We start from the raw sequence: 18,975 nt of genomic DNA on the forward strand, positions 1-18,975 counted from the left end.
ATTTTCCAGAGTGCAATTATTGATATGGAAAAGGCACTGACTTCAGTGGAGCCCCTTTTCGGGCACCTATTTTCATGCATTGCAAAAATAAAAAAGCTGTTTTGAACAGTTTAGAGCCCTGTGTCTACTGTGCAGCAGAGAAAAGAAGACCTAAATATGCCCAAACAAAAATGAGCTTTTCAGCTTCCTATGTGCATCACTGAAAAGCACATACTTCAAAATCAAGCAACTGGTTATGCTCTTTGGTATTAACTCTGTTTGATGCCACAAGAACTGGGTGGTTCCCTCCACCTTTTTTAGTACATTCACACTGAGAATGAAAAGACTAGATTATACAGTAATGTGGAAGAAGGAAAGGCTATATGAATTCTAAACAATCAGAAAGTTGGTTGAGAGAACCAAATCTCAGGAATTAAAAGCCAAGTCTTACACTATTTAATATAGTCAAATACAGATATACTTTCTTTTTGTGAATAGCACGTTACAGCAGGCCCTGTAATAAGAGCCCTGTAAGCTCTTGGAGGATTGGCTAAATAAGAGGGATGTGGCCTAATATGCAAAAGAGTTTCTGCTACAAAAAAAGCCCCGATTATATTGCTGCTTTCTGAGCATTTTGCTCAAAAAGAAGCAATGTGAAAACATGTACACTGTTCACAAAGGAAGGGAGGTTCTTTTTTGTACTCTACATCTTAGGGTAAAGATAATATAAGAAACAGCCCTTAGAAAGCAATTAGTATAGTAAAACAAGGTGTAACAGCAATAGATAAGTACCTACAGAGTTATAAATAACCATGTGGACAAAGGCTATCAATAGCTAGTTAATTGATAAAGAGAACAAAGCTTATGATTAAATCGGCTAAAATGATGTATATTCAATATGGCAAATTTACTTTGCTATAACTCTGGGGAGACATGAAAACAGAGTGAGAATTTTGTGGATAGTCGGTTTTAAAAATTATATTGGGATATCATTTTCAACCAAACTTTTACTTTGGATCTGTTTTAGTTCTGAAAATATAATATATTGATTTTTTTAAAAAAAGGAAATAGAAGAGTGATATTAAGAGATACTATTCTTTGGAAATTTCCATCCTCCTATGTGTACTTATGTAGGAATAAATTACACTGATTTCAACTCAATTATACAGGATTATACAGGCTTTTTTTGAGAAGGAACGTACAGGAATGCAGTTCCAGCTGGCTTGGCACCAGGGGTGTGTAGCCTAATATTCTACCAAAAAGCCCTGTGTGAAACAATGGTGACATCAGGGGGTGTGGCCTAATGTGCAAATGAGCACCTGTTGGGCTTTTTCTACAAAAAAGTCCTGTGTGTACCTGAGCCTAACCAGCTCTGCCAAGCTACTGCATTTGTCAAGAAACAAAGCTGACACTGAAGGAAACAGGGCGCCAGTGTAGACACAATGCCACCTTATATTTTAACCATGGTTATGGGAGTTGGCCACAAGACCATGAACTCTCCATCTCTTCTTCACACAAAATCCCCTACCAACCTTAACATTGGGTTAGGACCAAACCAGACTTGACAACTTCCATGTCACCACAGGCTTAAACCAACGTTAAAGTCTCGCGTCAACCAGGATCTGAAGCTTGGTGGCAAGCTCTGGTTAGCTATGGCTAAGGTCAATATGGCTGAAGACATTCAAACATGAGAAAAAGAGGACTGAGAAGTATGCATGATACCATGGCCAACTCCCTCTCTTCCTCCCCTTCAATTATGGCTCAAAGACGAGGTTGTTTCACAAGATCTGGGTCCCTGGTTGTTTGCAAGCTTAGACTTTTTATCTAATGCAAGTTCTCACACAAATCAAAACAAGTCCTTATTATGAGTGAATAGTATATCAGTAGGCAAATTGATTTGTAAAAATGTGTTTGCAAACAGGGTTTACGTTTGTACATTGCATTCAAACACATCCCCATTTGATAAAGGAAAGACATAAGACAGCAGTTCTCAAACTTTAGCAATCTGAGGACCCCCCCCCCCCCCCCCGTAGTTATCAAAATAAGTTTCATAGTCTCCTAAGCACTCTTGGGCACACATGTCATATCAGACAGCTCCTGGTCAAAGTGTCTGCAGCAAGCCGCATATGCCAGTGCAAGTTTCCATCCTCAAAGAAATACAAGACCCTCTAAAAATAGTTTTAGAAAAATAGGTTTAGTCCAAACATGGCCTACAAGGTCAGGTCTCAGAGGGTACTTGTCCTACAGGACCAAAGCTCAAAAGAGACCGTTCCACACACACTGCCCAGTTCTAGTCAATCTCATCTCTTTGTTGGACGTGACTTTGCTCCAGAGACTGCAAGATCAGTTACTACAAGATTGGTTTGACAGAGACTAGAGCAGAGCAGGAGCAAGGAGGAGCTTAGAAAAACTTTTAGAACTGTTCAGATATTGAAAAATGTGAAGCATCACACAAAGTTCAGCCTTCTAGTATTCAACTGAAAACTGCCATTAGCTGTTATCTACGGATGCTGGGTGATATTTCTCTTCATCTCTACAATGAAATCCTGCAGAATGGAAAATAGAATGAAAATCATTTTGATTTTACACAGAAAGTAACTATGACAACTGCAATAGAGCTGCACCTCCTTGTTGTCAGGGCTACTCCAGTTCCTAGGGCCCAGCAACCAATCAGCACATATTCTGGCTAGCTTGCCAAGGTGACCAGGAAGCCAGGTCACCACAGGTGGAGCAACTCTATGAGCTCTGACCTTCTGAAAAAGGTGAAAGCCAATTCCATCCCCTTCCTTGCTCCTTTCTTGGAAAACTAAGAGAATTCTGCTTGAATGTTAGCTGGATAGTACAACAGGCACTTGGTCTCTGTCCCTTACAGAAGAGTTGAGAACTTCCTGGAGTACGCTTGCAGACTCCCAGGGGCTCCCAGACTCCAGTTTGAGAAATGCTGACATATATACAACTTTAAATACGGAACAATGCATCAACTACACAATCCTTTAAATTCTTGCATTGAAAGGAACCACAAGGTGTGGGCAGAGCAAGTTCCCGCATTCAGTGCTTGCAACATGTCACAGACTAGTATTCTGTCGCATTTAAGACAGCAAGGAGGGGAAATGTGTTAATGATAGGGCTAAAAATAAAACTGGTGTTTAGCTAGTGCCAGTATTATATAGCTGTGGAGCAAACACTAAGGGCATGTCCAGTGTTCCCTACCAAAACATCCATTAGTTACAAGTGACAAAAAAGCAGATAGTCCATCCAAGGAAGGGGGAAGGGGTGTCATCAGAGCAGTTCATTAAAAATAATCACATCCATTAATGAGTGTAAAAACACTTGTTAAATGATGATAGGGAAAAGAAAAAGAAGGTAGCAGTCTGATTATTATTTATTAAGTCACACAGCTACATGGCAGGATACCTGGAGGGCCAGTTGATAAGTGAAGCTGTATCCCCATCCGAATCTTTCTGAAGAAACCAATCTGGTTTTGTTTTCCCTGCACTACTATAGAAAATAGAGCTTCAGAAGTTTTCCTGGAAATATGTCAACGCATGCACACTCAATCCCCCCCTACACCACCCCAAGTTTAATTGTAAACAGTGCTTTTACCTGAATCAAAATAAGACTTTGGCTTCTAAATGTAGAAGGTTTCTAGCCTTAGAATAGCTATGTATTCATACAATTAGGAATATATGTAAAACAGTTAAATCTTTGATGATAATTCTTTTTAAATCCTACCATTCCCAAGATTATCTACATCATTACCTATTTGTGTATTTTTGTGACGTTATACATGGATGCTATTTATATATAACCAAACTGCTCTCTAGAAAAATAAGTATGAACCTTACAATGAAACTAACAAAATACACTGGTTCAACAAAACGAATGCAGAGATTTTAAAGGAGGGGTGATTGTCTTTTCCATTTCAAAGCAGTAGAACACATTGCATTGGGAGAAAAATGAAAACTATAAAAAATAAACCAAGTCAGATAGACCTTAAATAAGAAGCTCCGCCTTTACAGTGCCTGGTCTCTACCTCTCTCATAACTTTACAGTATAAAAACCTAAGTTATGTTTAATTTTCAAAGTTCACCAAAGAGAAACAGAAAAGTACAACAATGACAACTGCATTCACATCCTCTCAGCAGTCACCGCTCTCATCCCAAGAACCCCACAAAGATCTTGATTGGTGTGCAGCCTAGAGAGTTTAATGCCAGAGTGAACTAGTACAAATTGCTTTATCACAGAGCAGCTTTAGACCAGAGTCACAGTGACCCAAGATAAAGCCTCAAACAGAAATTCCAGGGAAGGAAGCCAGGCCCAGGGTTTCCTTTGAGAGAGTGTTTGACGTAGGCTGAGGCTCTGGAGAATGAACACAGATTTATCCTGAGGTAATGACTCCCACAAGATTGTGTGACCTCCTAGAAATGAAACTGTGACAAGGAGCAGAAATTCCATAAGAAGTAAGATAAGAAGGTAATACAATGAGGAGTAAAATTTAAAAACAGCCCATTCTGTGGGCCCAGAAGGAATAAACTATATGTGATACAAAAAGTTAGCACATAAAGGCTCTAAAGACATAGGTGTAAAGAAATCCTGCTACTTAGCAATCATGCCTTTTACATTCAGATGATCAGGTTGCCTTCATTTCTATGGTGGTTCTCATAACACTCTTGAGAACACTTAAGAATCAGGGCTGCATAACATGATTCACTAATTCCCTGAAGTGTGCAAGTGGTCTTTATTTACATATGTGGTTTCCTTTTTGTTGCTTTTGGCACATTCACCACCTTGCTTTATTAAGGTTCTTGCAGTGAACATGTTGACACCAAGGTGCTTTGTAACCGCATTTAGCTTCATCCTGCAGTCACATTTAGCTACTTCCTGCAGTCACTGAGGGCAAGCACAGTTCATGGTTGGGTCAGTTATCCTTACACTACTCACTTGGTTGAGCCTAGCCAATCAGGGCTCATAGAAGCCACAAAGCCAGTTCAGAGGGAGGCCCATGTTTTTTTGACAAAAGGATGTTTGCTCCTTTTCTTAACAGACTCCTGCAGGCAGAACAATCTACAAGAATGTTCTAATTCCCTCCCCCCCCCCAAAAAAAATCCTGTGGTTTGTTTTGCTTAGGGAGCCTTAAGTCTCCCTCTCCCTCTCCACAATTGCAACTGGGACCTTTATTTAGAGAAAATATTCCCTTAGAGGGTAGGACAGAAGCATAAGTGGAAGACATGATGAAAGACTTCTTATAATCTTAGGCTTCCCAAACCTCCCGCTCTGGCGGAAGACCCCTGGGTTCGCAGCCTCATCTCCCGCTCTTCAAAAATTGGGAAGCGGGGGGTGGGGGGTGGAGGGGGGGGAGAACATACCTGTAGGCTTCATGTTATTATAGAGCTCCTGAGCCGTTTGTAAAATGTATGCCCCTTTAAGGCTGGGCAGGAAGCAGGAAGGGCTTGGGAAAACGGCCCCTCCCTTTCTTTTGCTTTCGTTTTCACAGCAAGAGTTCTCCAGAAGAAGATCTGGTAAGTATTTGTGTGTGTGTGAGAGGGAGGGGGCAGGGGATTCCCTGGTTTGGAGGCCCTCCCCCCTTTAGAAAGCGTGGGGGGGGAGGGAAATGTCTACTGGGCACTCTATTATTCCCTATGGAGGACGATTCCCATAGGGAATAATAGGGAATTCATCCGTGGGTATTGGGGGCTCTGGGGGGGGGTCTATTTTTTGAGGTAGAGGCACCAAATTTTTAGTATAGCATCTAGTGCCTCTCCCCAAAATACCCCCCAAGTTTCAAAACGATTGGACCAGAGGGTCCAATTCTATGAGCCCCAAAAGATGGTGCCCCTATCCTTCATTATTTCCTATGGAAGAAAGGCATTTTAAAAGGTGTGCTGTCCCTTTAAATGTGATGGCCAGAACTCCCTTGGAGTTCAATTATGCTTGTCACATCCTTGTTCTTGGCTCCACCTCCAATGTCTCCTGGCTCCACCCCCAAAGTCTCCTGGCTCTGCCCCCAAAGTCCCCAGATTTTTCTCTAATTGGACTTGGCAACCCTATATAATCCTTATAATGTAGAAATAATTACAGTACTCTTCTAAGTGGTCTAGCTATCTGAATATACCTCATTAGAAACCATTTTGGTTATTTCCTCCTTCAGAATCAGTTTGGACCAATGATTTCTTTATAAGTTTACCTGCCAGCGTAACTAAGACCATTTTTGGGGAAGTGGATCCTGATCAGCCAACTCTGTTAAGACTAAATGATGCCAACAGCCTCCTTCCGCTCTCCTACTGGCTCCTTTCCCACAAATGCTTTGAAGCTGCTTTTTACACACCAGGTGCTGACAATCACAGGGGGAAAATACTCCCCTTTATTTCTAAGTTTAGGAAACGAGCAGTGAGAGCTTTCACCACAAGCAAAATGCTTTTCCTCCCATCAAACTTGTACTTCTCGTAATAAGTACTTTGATCAGAGCTTTCATATTCTTTACGTTAACTGCAGTCCACAGAAATTGTTCAGAAACTCTGGGATTGTATAAAACAATATTCTGAGTTTTGACAGAAATTTAACTCAGAACTAGGTGCTACACATTAAACATATGGTTACTGGTTGAGAACAGCAAATTCAACATTTAATTTCCTTCTTCAAGGCTATGTCCTCATGACAACTCGCCTTGTTCTACCCATCAACAGCATACAGTATTATGGGGGCAGAGTAATGAGCTTGCAGAATAAAGTCACATTGTCACAGATTTTGTGGGAGGAAATAAAAAAAGGAGAGGAGGCTACTATTTTGGTGACAACTGTGCATTTAACACATTGTGTAGTGCTGACTTAACCCTGTAGGAGCAAAAACACATGTGAAAGTGAAGTTGCTAGTTCTTTTGCTCGTTTGGAGCAGATATTCAACCTTTGGGGCATTTTTATTGAGTTTTTGTCCATTGTAATTTGGGAATTTCTAAAACAAATTTCTGCAAAATTGTTTGACTATATTAAAAATATCAATTCCTCTTGTGTCAGGTAGTTCCTGGAGTCCTTTCAGCCATGCATCCACAAACATTTCAAACGCCACTGTGATGTAACACCTTGTCAAAACTGACATTTGGCTCGTGCTTACCTATTCCCAAGATTTCTGATCTTATAACCTTAGTACATAGACTCCAGCTTCTTTATTGCAAACATAAGATACATACTGTAACTAGCAGAGTTACCAACCTCCAAGTGGGGCCTGAAGTTCCCCCAGAATTATGACTGATCTCCAGACCACAGAGATAGATTCCTCTGAAGAAAAAGGGAGTTTTGGAAGGTGGGTTCTATAGCATCACATCCCTGCTGAACTCCACTCCCCAAATCTCCAGGAATTTCTTTACCCAATGTTGGCAGCACTAGTGGCTACTATTCCAAAACAATTGAAATCATCTTCCAACCCTCCACTGCTGGTCTTGTCACTATAAACACAAAAACTAAGCATAATATATTTACAAATGCAATAACTCACACATCTTAGTAGGTAACTATTTTTCTACTTTTTAGCTGCTCAGTTTCCCATTATCTTTAAGACTAAGATTGTAAGGTCCTTGGAGTACGGACCATCTATGCCAACAGCACCACTCTCTAAAACAGCAAACTTACCCTAATCTGGTATCACTGAGGGAATGACTTGGTGAAGCTAGCTGCTTTGGTGAAGACAGGGAAACCCTGTGAGTTTGCTTTGGCGAACTTGGCACTTCATTCTGGGCGGAGTCATGGCCAGGAAACGACAAGGGCGTTGGAGTCTCCAAAGCAGATGATAAATCATGTCTACTGGAACTATGCTCTGGTGCATTTCTCTCATTATCTTCTTTCAACTGCAACGTTTCCCACTCTGGAGAACTCTTTCTTGCATGCTCTGAATGCTCTTTCATCTCAGGAGCAACAAGTCTCACCTCCTTATGTTCACTTCTCACTGAATACATGGAACTATAATCTTTGCTTTCATCCTCTGGTTTCTCGCTTTTCAAGACTTTCTTCTCGATCACATCTTGATCTTTCCTCATTCTGGTGTATTTGGATGAGTACTCAGAGTCCACATCTGAATCTATAGAGAGACCATATTTTTCAGCCAGCTGACGTCGTCTCTCTGCCTTATATCTAGCTATTCTTTCTGCTTTAGACTCAAGTCCCCTGGAATCCATGACTAATGGACTGTAAGAAGGCCTTGTTTTTCCTCCAGTGGATTCTTCCGGGTATCTGGGACTAGACTGATTCTCTACTGAAGAATCTGAGGTTTCTTCTTCATTTGATTTTCCTGTAGCAAAAAATACCCAGAAGGGATTAGTTTTCTCTCACCTGTCAACAATCAATTATTCGACCAACAACCAGTACAAGTGGAGAGGAACACCTTCTGTCAAATAATGCACTTTCTATTTATTTTTTTTACACTCGTGATACTTTTTCCTCATGCACTCTCTTCTGGTCATGTAGTTATATGGTAAGATCTTTTTACTTTCCCAGACCATCGCAAAGCATTAAGCAAGCTTAGCATAAATATACCAAAACATATTAGAATCACGTATTGGGGTGTGCAAAAAAACAAAACAAAACTCAAAATGTTATTTTTGGGGTTTGGGTATATATTGAACCAGAAAAAAATATTAGTATTTATTGCTATTCTTGAATCCCAATACCAGCATGGTATTCAGATTCTGTAAATATTTGGGATTCCTGATTTTTTTTTCAGGACCAATGGACCCGAGAAGACAAAAAACAAGAGGATCAGCTGGAATGGTGAGGAGCTGAGAGCTCCAAGCGACCCCAGCTGATCCCGGGCTGGCTCATCTTTGCAGCTCAGTTTAAATCAAGCTGCAAAGAAGGGCCATCCCCAGCCAAGGGTTCTTCCCACAGGCTGTACTAGGCAGCCCAGTTTAAACCAGACTGCCTGACAGAGTTGCGCCCAGTTTAAACCAGACTGCCCGACAGAGTTGCCCCCATCCGCCATCATTTCCAATGATGGGGGAGAAGGCACGTAAAGGGATCACGACTCTGTGGCAAGTCAACTCTAAGGGATTTCAAGGGCTTGCAGTCTCTTGAAATGCCTTCCCTAAGCTGAGAGTTCACTATGAAGGCATTTAAAAGGACTGGGAGTCCTTTAAATGCCCTTTAACTGCAGCTATCCAGCTGTCCCCCCAAAATTGAAATTGTTTTGATTTCTTGGTGTGGCCATTTTCAGAAAGCTGAAGCAGTACCTCACTCAGTAATTAGCTGAGAAAATACCTGATAAATACCAATAAAGTAGATAAAACAGAGAAGAGGAGAATCATTAGAAGAAAGGCAAGAGAAAGATGTGCAAAATCAAATACTTTAAATCAAATAAATACTTTCTAAATGAAATATAACCATGTCTATTAAAACTTAAGTAAACTTGAGCAGCTGAACTACCTTATATGTTCATATGAGGTTGAAATGTACAGCTATCTGCCAAAACAATTCAAGTTTTAACCAGGATCACTGGAGCAGAGATGACAGGGTGCTCAACCAGTTATGCAGTCAGTCAAGCCATCTTTTTTTGCTAGTTACACTTTGAAAAGTAAAGAACAACAAAAATGTATGAAACAATTATATACCAGCTACTCCTAGGCAGGCAGAATGTCTGGTAGTTTAAATCTTCTCCAGCAATAAGTTTAGCCAATGATACTGTATTTTAGAAACATAACTCTTACCAAAATGAGGGCTATAAGGATCTGTTGCACGCATATATCTTGGTGTATCTTCTTCTAGCAAACGATGGGTAACCAACCCAGGGCAGTTTTGTGTAAGTATAGGCTGGGCATCATTTTCAATTCCTTCTAAACGTCTGGCTATCCTCTCTTTCCTGAGAAAGATAGAAAATGTTGTGTTGGATATGATGCCTACATGACTCAAAAATTTTTTCAGAATGATACAGCAGGTTACAGATATGATCTGTGCTTTGACAGATGTAAAGGAAGCTGTAGAGTTACCTTTTCATCTCCAAGATATCCCGCCTCTTTGGTTCGAAGAGTTTTCTTAATTCAGAAACTAAAATAAAACAAAAGCACATAAAATATTAGAAATGCAAAACCCTTCATCCTTTGAACAAAAAGTTTTGTATCTTCACAGAATATTATTAAATTAAATAACACCAGACTTTCTTAGGTCACTCGGCATGAAAATATTTTATAGACTGTTTGCAAACCGTGAATGGGTCTTCACTTCAATTGAACATTACTAGGATGTTGCATGACCACATGTGACCATAGACAGACAGCAAAGGGAAGCTGTTATTTTATAGGCTTTTTTGCTTTGAAAGAAAAAGAGAAGCCTGGGTCTGCTATCACAGAGTTGGAAGGGGCCATACAGGCCATCGAGTTCAACCCCCTGCTCAATGCAGAATCAGCCTAGAGTATGCAGTGTTCTGCATTCCCTTGACACCAGGTATTGCTGTCTTTCTGTAGCACTACTTTCCTCCCAAGTTTTGGACAAAGACAAAGGCAAAGTTAATTTTAATCTGCAGTTAATTCTGCAAACCAGTAAGACACTCTTCGGCAGCCCTTCACCTGTTTCCAAATGTACTGATATTATGGACTTGTGGAGAGACTGACTAACTTTTATGAAGTATCTAAAAAAGCATATATTCTCTTGATTTAGATGTTCTCCCCAAAGTGGCAGGAGTAGAAAGCGAATTAGTAAATGAAAAGAGCCATTCTCTTGGGTAGAATCTGAGACATACAAACAACCACTGAACAGGACCTATGATGCACAACACGATTTATATTCAGTCATTTATAAAGCTGATTATATTTTGGTATGAAATACTGTAAATAGCTTTGGACTCCGGATCTGACATAAATGAGACCTTGTTGGACCGGACTATGTATGTATCTATTTAAGATTAGATAGCAGATATATAAATTTTATAAAGAACACAAACACAAATTTATATTTTAAAAAACTTATAACATGCTTAAAACATTAGCACTCATTGCTCTTAAAGATGCTTCCTTTGTATTTCACCCATGGGATCCAGGAAACTGGGCAAAGGAAGCTGTGGCTCTTTCCTTCCCCAGAGGATGGGGGAGAGAAGCCTCAACCAATAGAAGGAAAAGAGGCTTGGCGCAATAGCTCTGCTGTGCAACTGAGAGACCCTGGCAAAGCAGGCTATTCCTCCCCCCTTCCTCCTCAAAGGAGGAGCCTCAGACAATGGAGAAAATAGAGGTTTTGCTCTGTAGCTCCTGTGCAATTGAGCAAGCCTTGAAAAGCAAGCTGTGATGCAGAAGGAAGCAAGAGAGAGGGAGAAGGAAATGGATGACAGCCAATTGCTTGAGAGCCTGAGAGGAGACCTCCGAGGGTCTGATTTGGCCTCCGAACTGCATGCTTGACACCCCTGATATAGAGTGAACGTAAGACAGCAGTTAGTTTAACATCACAGTTTGCATAGGCTAGCTTTACACTGCCTCTTTTTTCTCCCTGAGCAAAACCAAGACTAACTTGGGTTTGCCAGTTTTGGGATGAAAAAACACTCATCCTCAGAGGGAAAGGGAGGGAAGGGTTAACGGTCAAAGTTAAGGCACAAGATGGCAGGTCAACAGCAGAGGTGTTGACAAAAGCAAATAGCTCTCATAGGTCAGGTGGTAAAAGAGATAGATTATGGGTGAAATTTGGCACAATCTAGATTTTAGTAGCATTTCATACCTAAATACTTGCCTAGAGAGCTTTTATGATACAGCATGCAGAAAATTAGATAACTGAGGAGACCCAGCTTCAAATACATGCTTATTCTTTAAGTCTGGTGGGTGGATTTGGGCCAGTTAAAGTGTCTCAGTCTAATGCACCTCACGGGATTGTTCTGTGGATAAAAGACAGCCCTGTATGCCACCCTCAGTTCTTTGGAGGAAGGGCATGACATAAATGCAATAAATAAAATATATTTCATAAAATACCTGATGGAACACTGTTTTACTGGATCATTAAATCACCAACAATCCAAGGTTAAAGACAGCAAAATTTTTGAGGAAAGTCTTAGGGTAACTATGAAGTCATTTTCTTTGAGGTCATAATTCTGTTAAAAGCCTAAGATGCCAAAGCCTAAGAAACGCCTATACCTAGCCAACTGTTAGTTCAGGGTGCAAAATTCTCTTTCATTGTCACAAATGGAACTGTTATCATACCTCATTTACAGCAACAGCTAGAATTTTTTTTAATTAATTCCAATGAAGCAAAACTCTGTCATGCTTTTAAAAAGAGACATCTCATGGCTGTTAGATTGCTGAGGAAGCAGAAAGCAAACTATGACTTCCCCAACACAGTGTTTGTGTGTTGATACCGTTCTGGCAAAGAGATTCTTTTGCAGGCCTAAATAAAAACACTGGCCTTGTGGAGTATCTCCCCAACACCTTCTAAAGCAAGTCCGAGACAAAAATAGCCCAGATCTAGCTGGTGCAGTGTTTCACTTTTTCCACACTTCAGATTCCACACAGTTATATCAGTTACCTAGGTTCATACATGATCAAAGGTTCCCTGATCAGACTTTGTCCCTTCATCCCCATTTAACTGAGCAGACAGGTAATCTGTCAAGCCAACACATGGTTCCCTCACATATTGTACACAAGCCGATTCAGACTTAGAATCACAGAGTTGGAAGGGATCTCCAGGGTCATCTAGTCCAACCCGCTGCACAATGCAGGAAAATCACAAATATCTCTCCCCATATACCCCCAGTGACAACCGCTCCACATCCAGAAGATGGCAAAAAAAAAAAAAAAGCCCAAAACCCTCCAGGATCCCTGGCAAAATTGACCTGGAGAAAAACTGCAGCCTGACTCCAAACAGCATTTTTGTGGTGAACAGCATTTCCTTGGATGTGTAAGAAAGGGCCACAAGAACAAAGCACTGATGCAACCCTTCCTGCCCTCCTTCTCAGGATCTGCCTAAGTTTACAGAATCAGCATTGCTGTCAGGTGGCCTTCTAGCCTCTGGTTAAAAACCTCCAAAGAAGGACAACCCCACCACCTCCTGAGGAAGTCTGTTCCACTGAGGAACTGCTCTGTCAGGAAGTTCTTCCTAATGTTTAGTCAAAAACTCTTTTGATTTAATTTCAAACCATTTGGTTCTGGTCCAACCTTCTGGGGCAACAGAACATAACTCCACACCATCCTCTATATGACAGCCCTTCAAGTACTTGAAGGTGGTTATCGTATCACCTCTCAGTTGTCTCTTCTCCAGGCTAAACATAACCAACTCCTTCAACCTTTCCTTGTAGGACTTCCTTACACAAGGGTACTACTCAGTTCCCAAAGAAACTACCCAGTCAATGCCCTTTAAATGTTTCTCTTCCTGTAATGTGTGCATCATCAACACAAACCACCAGCTTGTTCAGTCTTTTCATGATCCCCCCAAAAAGGAACATTATTTCACAAAGACATGCTGGGTTGGTCTGACCATCAGTATGGGTTTTTTGACACCAACGAAACAACTGAGCTGCACATATTCCCCGATGTGGCTGTAAAATATGCAGCATTTTCAGGAGAGGAAATAACATTTTAGAAAGTGTGATGCTATATGATTTTGTGGCAAAGTTGCTATTGTCAGCAAGGCCCAAGGATTTTGAACAATGCATAGAAATGACAACCTTGACCTTGTAAGCAACAGATCAAGGGCAGTCATGATTATTTCTCAAAATCCCCAATGGGCTCTTAGGCTAACAAGGCTTGGGGCTGGTCTAGAATATGTTTTAGAAGGCTGCAAACGGCATTCAAACTGGATACATTTTGCGCTGAATTGACTCAGATATTATTTTAGTTCTGAAAACGAACTTTTCCACATTGTATTTACTGATGACACCAGTAACATTTTAGCAGACGAAATATGTGCGCACTAGAGAAACTGAAGGACAGGCACAGTGTTTTTGTCCATATTTTGTTCCTATCAAACAGCTTTAAATTTTAGGAAGGAACAGTCTCCTATCATACTAATAAATGTTCGATATTGTAGCCCTAGCTCTTAAGATATGACGTAGAGAAAGGATCTACTTAGACATATGCCACATGACTATGCTGTAGTGGCTATTTTAAGAGCAAAAGTAATTAAAACTTTTTTGCAGCTCCTTTCATGAGCAGATCTAAACTGAATCCTTGAGAATTCCACATTAATAAATTCCCAAAAGAACATCCAGTTCTCACAACAACTTTACATAATGTTATTTGGGGCAGGACTCTAATCTTTTAATGATGCCATAGGATAGTTTTGGCAAGGGGGACGAGGTCAGCCACTTTCAAAGCAGCATTATGGTAATGGAGGACTCTGGAATACAAACAGGCTAGTTCTGAGGCGAAGGACAACAGGGGCAGAAAAGGGTTTTGTCTTGATCCTCTCTGGCCAGCCCATTGGTATGGACAGAGGAGGAGCCCAGGAAAACAAGGCCTGTGGCTGAGGAAGACCAAGAGAATCAGGAAGAACTTGGCACCCATGAGGCAGGTGAAAACAATGGTCTTGCAGTGCCAGAGGCTGCCCAGACAGAACCTGCAAAGAATGTCTTACCACCAGCTCCTGAAATAGTCACCTGATTTCCCCTGGACAGGATGTGAACCTGGGCTCATACCACCCTTGAAACCTGCTCCAACTCTGCAGGAACGGCAGGATAGAATGCCCAGCCTGAGAAGCACAAAAAAGGGAAAGTGCCAGACTGGCACTTGCTGGCAGTATAGCTGGGTCCTATCGCCACCCAGCCTCCTTATCCTGAGATCTTGAAGGATTGTCTTGCTGGATCAGCCAGTTCACTAGGGGCTAGCCTCATGGCCCCAGCTCCTCAAAGCTTAGCCAGCCCAAGGGCCAAGGCTCCAGCATCCCTGCAACAGCAACCAGACTGCAGACAGCAGGACAGGTTTTCACCCTGGTCAGACTCACTCGTGATATCTCCAGTGAAGTTTTCAGCCTATTGCAGCATGTGGCTTGGCTTACTGGCAAGAGCTATAGGGAGCTACTATTCTATAAGCACCTTTGGTGGTGCACCTGCATCACATCCCTTATGGTTTTATATTGAGCAGTTTGTTTGAAGAGGTAGCCCTCCTTTAGGCAAGGGGTAGAATTAGCAGACTAAAATCTTTACAAGAGAACAGACCCTTGGAAAAGTAATTCAGGCCTGAATACAGAAGTTTTAAACACTCATATTAATTGCTTTGCACATAACATTTTATTGCGTTGCTATTTGTTCGCTACAAGAACTAAGCAGTAAACCATCCGATGGAGAGGGCTGCGGCTGTAAGTCCATGAAAATTTATGCTAGAATAAAAACCTTTAGGACTCGTTTGCTTCTGCTGTAATAGACTAACATGGCTACCCACACAGAATTCACAAAGTACTTGCAGGCTTCATGTCCTTTTGCCAAGATGCAAAAATTACTGATGGAGATCTTGCACATGGAATACATTTGACCCGCTATTTCAGCAACATGTCACATTAAAGAAAATTCCAACTGGGAAAATGAACGCTCTGCCTTTTATGCATTTCCAGAACAGCAATTAAAATGGCATTTATAAAAGCAATGCCAACCTATGACCAGTTTTTTAAATTACATTTTAAAAACCACCACTGTACAAAACCCAGCACTTTACCTACCTTTTGGCAGCACTGCTAAAAGGTTGGCATCAATATCCTTTGTGCTATTTGCAAGCTCTTCTTTATCCTCCAATGAAAACTCTTTCTGAAAACTGGAACAGCATTACAGTCTTGTTTAGCACAGCTACAGAACTTTCAGCTATAAATCAAGTTATACTGAATTACTTAGGCAGTTTTAATAGTAGACATTAGGGATGTTCAGTTGAAAATTTGCTAACCAAGGACTGGCCTGAGTAGGATGTATTTGTAATAGCATATGTTCCATATTTTAGGAGATTTGTTTTCAAAAATTTGCAAGCAGTCCGAAAACATCTAGTCCCACTGTTTGTTCTGTCATCTGGTTTGGTTTTCCCAGCCAACAAGGATGTAGGAAGGGAAGAGATGTATCTGACAGCAACGTAGTCCAACCAGGACTTTTAGACATTTTTCATGCCAAAAAGGATGGCCCTGACTGATATTTCTGTGGAAAACTTTCCTACTTTTCACTGATCAACACATCACCTCACTCACTTCTGTCTTCCACATTCTGTGTAAGCATGTGCCTTGTATGCGTGAACTAGTCTATCTTTTGGGGCTGAACTTGTTAAGTAAGGGGGTACAGGCTTTGCTTACACATGCCATAAGGAAGGGTGGAATGGAGGCAGGGAAAACAAAGTTCAGCTTCAGACTACATTTGCCTCTCCCGTCCTCCACACCTGCAAGATGAAAGGTTTTTAAGACTTTGCTTGCAAATACTGGCAGGCAGATCCACAGAGATGGGGGGGGGGGTGTAGAACAGAGATAGAAACCAAACTCCAGCCCTCTCTGCAACTACCTGGCAAATTATTTTGTAATTCCACATGAGCGAGAAATCACCCTTGATTTCTCCTGGAATTACAAGAGGCCTGCTAATGTTTTTGACCCATGTTTATCAAGGAGCAACTGCTCTTCAGTCTCTCAAAGCCATTCTCACCACCAGCATTTATGACAGGCTAATTTTGTACCTTTTGTGATAGAAATTAAGATGAAGACATACATAATCAAAGCCATGGAAATACAGTCGCCTTCTATTTTATACACATACAAGCCTAGTCCTGAGAACTGGCATTTGTTCCTCCAGTTCAGATCAGAAATGGATCTTCACACTACTGACTAGATGATCCCTCTTGTCAACCATCACACTACCTGCCCACCTGCTTCCAGATCCAGTAGTGCCCATCACTGATACGTTGAATCTTGTTTCAGAGCCAACTCAGAACAAAATACTGTGTATATTCAAAACATATAACACTAAATGCCAAATATATAGTATATTAAACCCACCAATGCATATACATTATATATCAGATTATCATATCCATACTTAAAGTCAAAAGTGTTTCCTTAAAGCCAAAAGTCCTGCCTCACAAAAACATCCAATTAGCAATAGTCCATATTGCAAATTCCAAAGATGATAGTACCATACAAGATCCTGGTGGTGTTTCTTGCTTTGTAGTCAAACTTTCTCAATGGAGAATCAAGAGGACATTCACTCATTATCAGAAGGCTCATTAGCCAATGGAAGATTAATAGTCCTCCATGTTGAATGATGCCAGTGTTTGGTTTTGGAAGTCTGTTTTGTGCCTGATATACAGCAGTGATTCTCCATGTTCAGAAACACTTATTTTTACCACTGTGGCATTTAAAATTATGGGCATGGAGCCAAGATGGTAGAAGGGATTTCCATCAGTCAATAAGGTCACCTCCATACCTGACCCAACACTGGAAGTTGAGGGACAAAGGGACCTATGGAGTTTGTAGTCGAAGGGAGAAATTGACAAAAGTGCCTCTACTTCCATTGGTGGAAATCTACTGCTGGATCCGAACCATGTTTTATTTAGCAACCCCCTCTTTGTTCTACATCTATCAGTTTTTCCAAGCACATTTTGTGAACATTTTACAGTTTTAATTGTTCAGGACATTAACAGAAAGAATTTCTTAAATTACTAGTAGTATTAATAAACCCAAATCCATCCCTTAGGAGCATTAACAATGACCCCAATTTAACAGATATTTGTGGATTACTCATTCTTCAAGATAAAGTAGGACAAGAACTTCTTGAATGTTCACATTTTAGTAGCTGTTATATAATAGAACCATGGAATCATAGAGTTGGAAGGGACCTCCAGGTTCTAGTCCAAACCCCTGCACAATGCAGGAAATTCACAAATACCTCCTCACACACACAACCAGTGACACCTGCTTCATGTCCAGAAGATGGTCAAAAATAAAAACTTCCAAGATCCCTGGCAAAACTGGCCTGGAGAAAAATTGCTGCCTGACCCCAAAGTGGCAAACAGTGTTTCCCTGGGTGTGTAAGAATGGGCCATGAGAACTAACCAGGCTGGATTTCTAATAATGCCCAGTTTTTTAGCTTAATAAGATTTAAACAGTGTTCCCTCTAAGCTGAGTTAGTGTGAGCTAGCTCACCGTTTTTTAGCCTCCGGCTCACACATTTTTGTCTTTGCTCAGGAAAAATGGCCCCAGAGCAAACTAATTTATGGAGCACCTCACAACTTTAATGCCAGTAGCTCATAAGGTAGATTTTTTGCTCACAAGACTCCACAGCTTAGAAGGAGCATTGGTTGTAACAGACCTAAAAGAACTGTATTCTTCACCTTTCTTGCATTTTTCTCTTTCTGGCATAAGTTAAAGAGGCGATGACAAAATTGTTCCTACTTTTCTCCCCTGAAAATCCATTAGATCTAGACAACTTCACAGCAGGCAGACAAAAACTGCTTCCAGCTTCCTCAGCTGGAATATATCTTCTGATTGCAGTTCATGAAAACAATCATAAGTATAAAATAAAACAAGTTACTATATTTTATTTTAGAAAATCCTGCAAATATTTCCACAGTACTTTGGCATTTGCAAGACATTGAAAAAACCATGGTCGAAAGGGGCCAATATTTCCAATGCTTGCCTTTTGAAAATCAATTTCAAATGAATTGCTAAAACCTCTGGCACAGCTCCTGGTAGTCTGGGATAAAGAGGAATCGCTTTAAGATGAAAAGGGAAAGAAAGACTTTTCTCTGCTACTGTAACATGCAGCCTTTCAATAGCTGTCCTACTAACCTCAATGCATTTTCCAACACTCAATATTTACCTCAACCCCCAAGGAAAACCTGCATTTTGTCACTGTAGTTCATTATAAGCTATGTTTAGGGACACAGTGCTGGACACCTATATGGAAAGGTGATTGAAATGAGCATAGTGGACAATCAAAACAAGGTCTTTTCAATTTCTTCTAGTATTTTTTCTTTTACTAAATATCTCACTCCAAGACTAGGTGTCCCCCCCTCCCATGTGCTATCAATAAAAAGACAGGGCTTGGAATTTGCATACATGTTACTAGGATACAGCAATAAAAAACCATTTG

At 40.8% G+C, this 18,975-nt stretch overlaps 1 protein-coding gene across 15 annotated transcripts in view; it reads right to left on the reverse strand.

The window, feature by feature from the left end:
- Window positions 1–18,975, reverse strand: part of SVIL (supervillin) — a 122,695-nt gene that overhangs the window by 60,588 nt on the left and 43,132 nt on the right. For 10 of the 15 annotated variants that reach the window (XM_060248197.1, XM_060248195.1, XM_060248198.1 and 7 more), the window contains exons 3-7: window positions 15,579–15,670; window positions 9,947–10,004; window positions 9,668–9,819; window positions 7,602–8,256; window positions 3,394–3,477 (exon numbers count right to left, since the gene is read on the reverse strand). In XM_060248197.1, coding sequence (XP_060104180.1) covers window positions 3,394–3,477; window positions 7,602–8,256; window positions 9,668–9,819; window positions 9,947–10,004; window positions 15,579–15,670 — 1,041 coding nt within the window. The remainder of the gene's footprint in view (window positions 1–3,393; window positions 3,478–7,601; window positions 8,257–9,667; window positions 9,820–9,946; window positions 10,005–15,578; window positions 15,671–18,975) is intronic. The other 5 variants (XM_060248200.1, XM_060248210.1, XM_060248209.1 and 2 more) reach the window with 2 other exon arrangements.

The sequence above is a fragment of the Heteronotia binoei genome, chromosome 10 (genome assembly GCF_032191835.1).
Source record: "Heteronotia binoei isolate CCM8104 ecotype False Entrance Well chromosome 10, APGP_CSIRO_Hbin_v1, whole genome shotgun sequence".
NCBI lineage: Eukaryota > Metazoa > Chordata > Lepidosauria > Squamata > Gekkonidae > Heteronotia > Heteronotia binoei.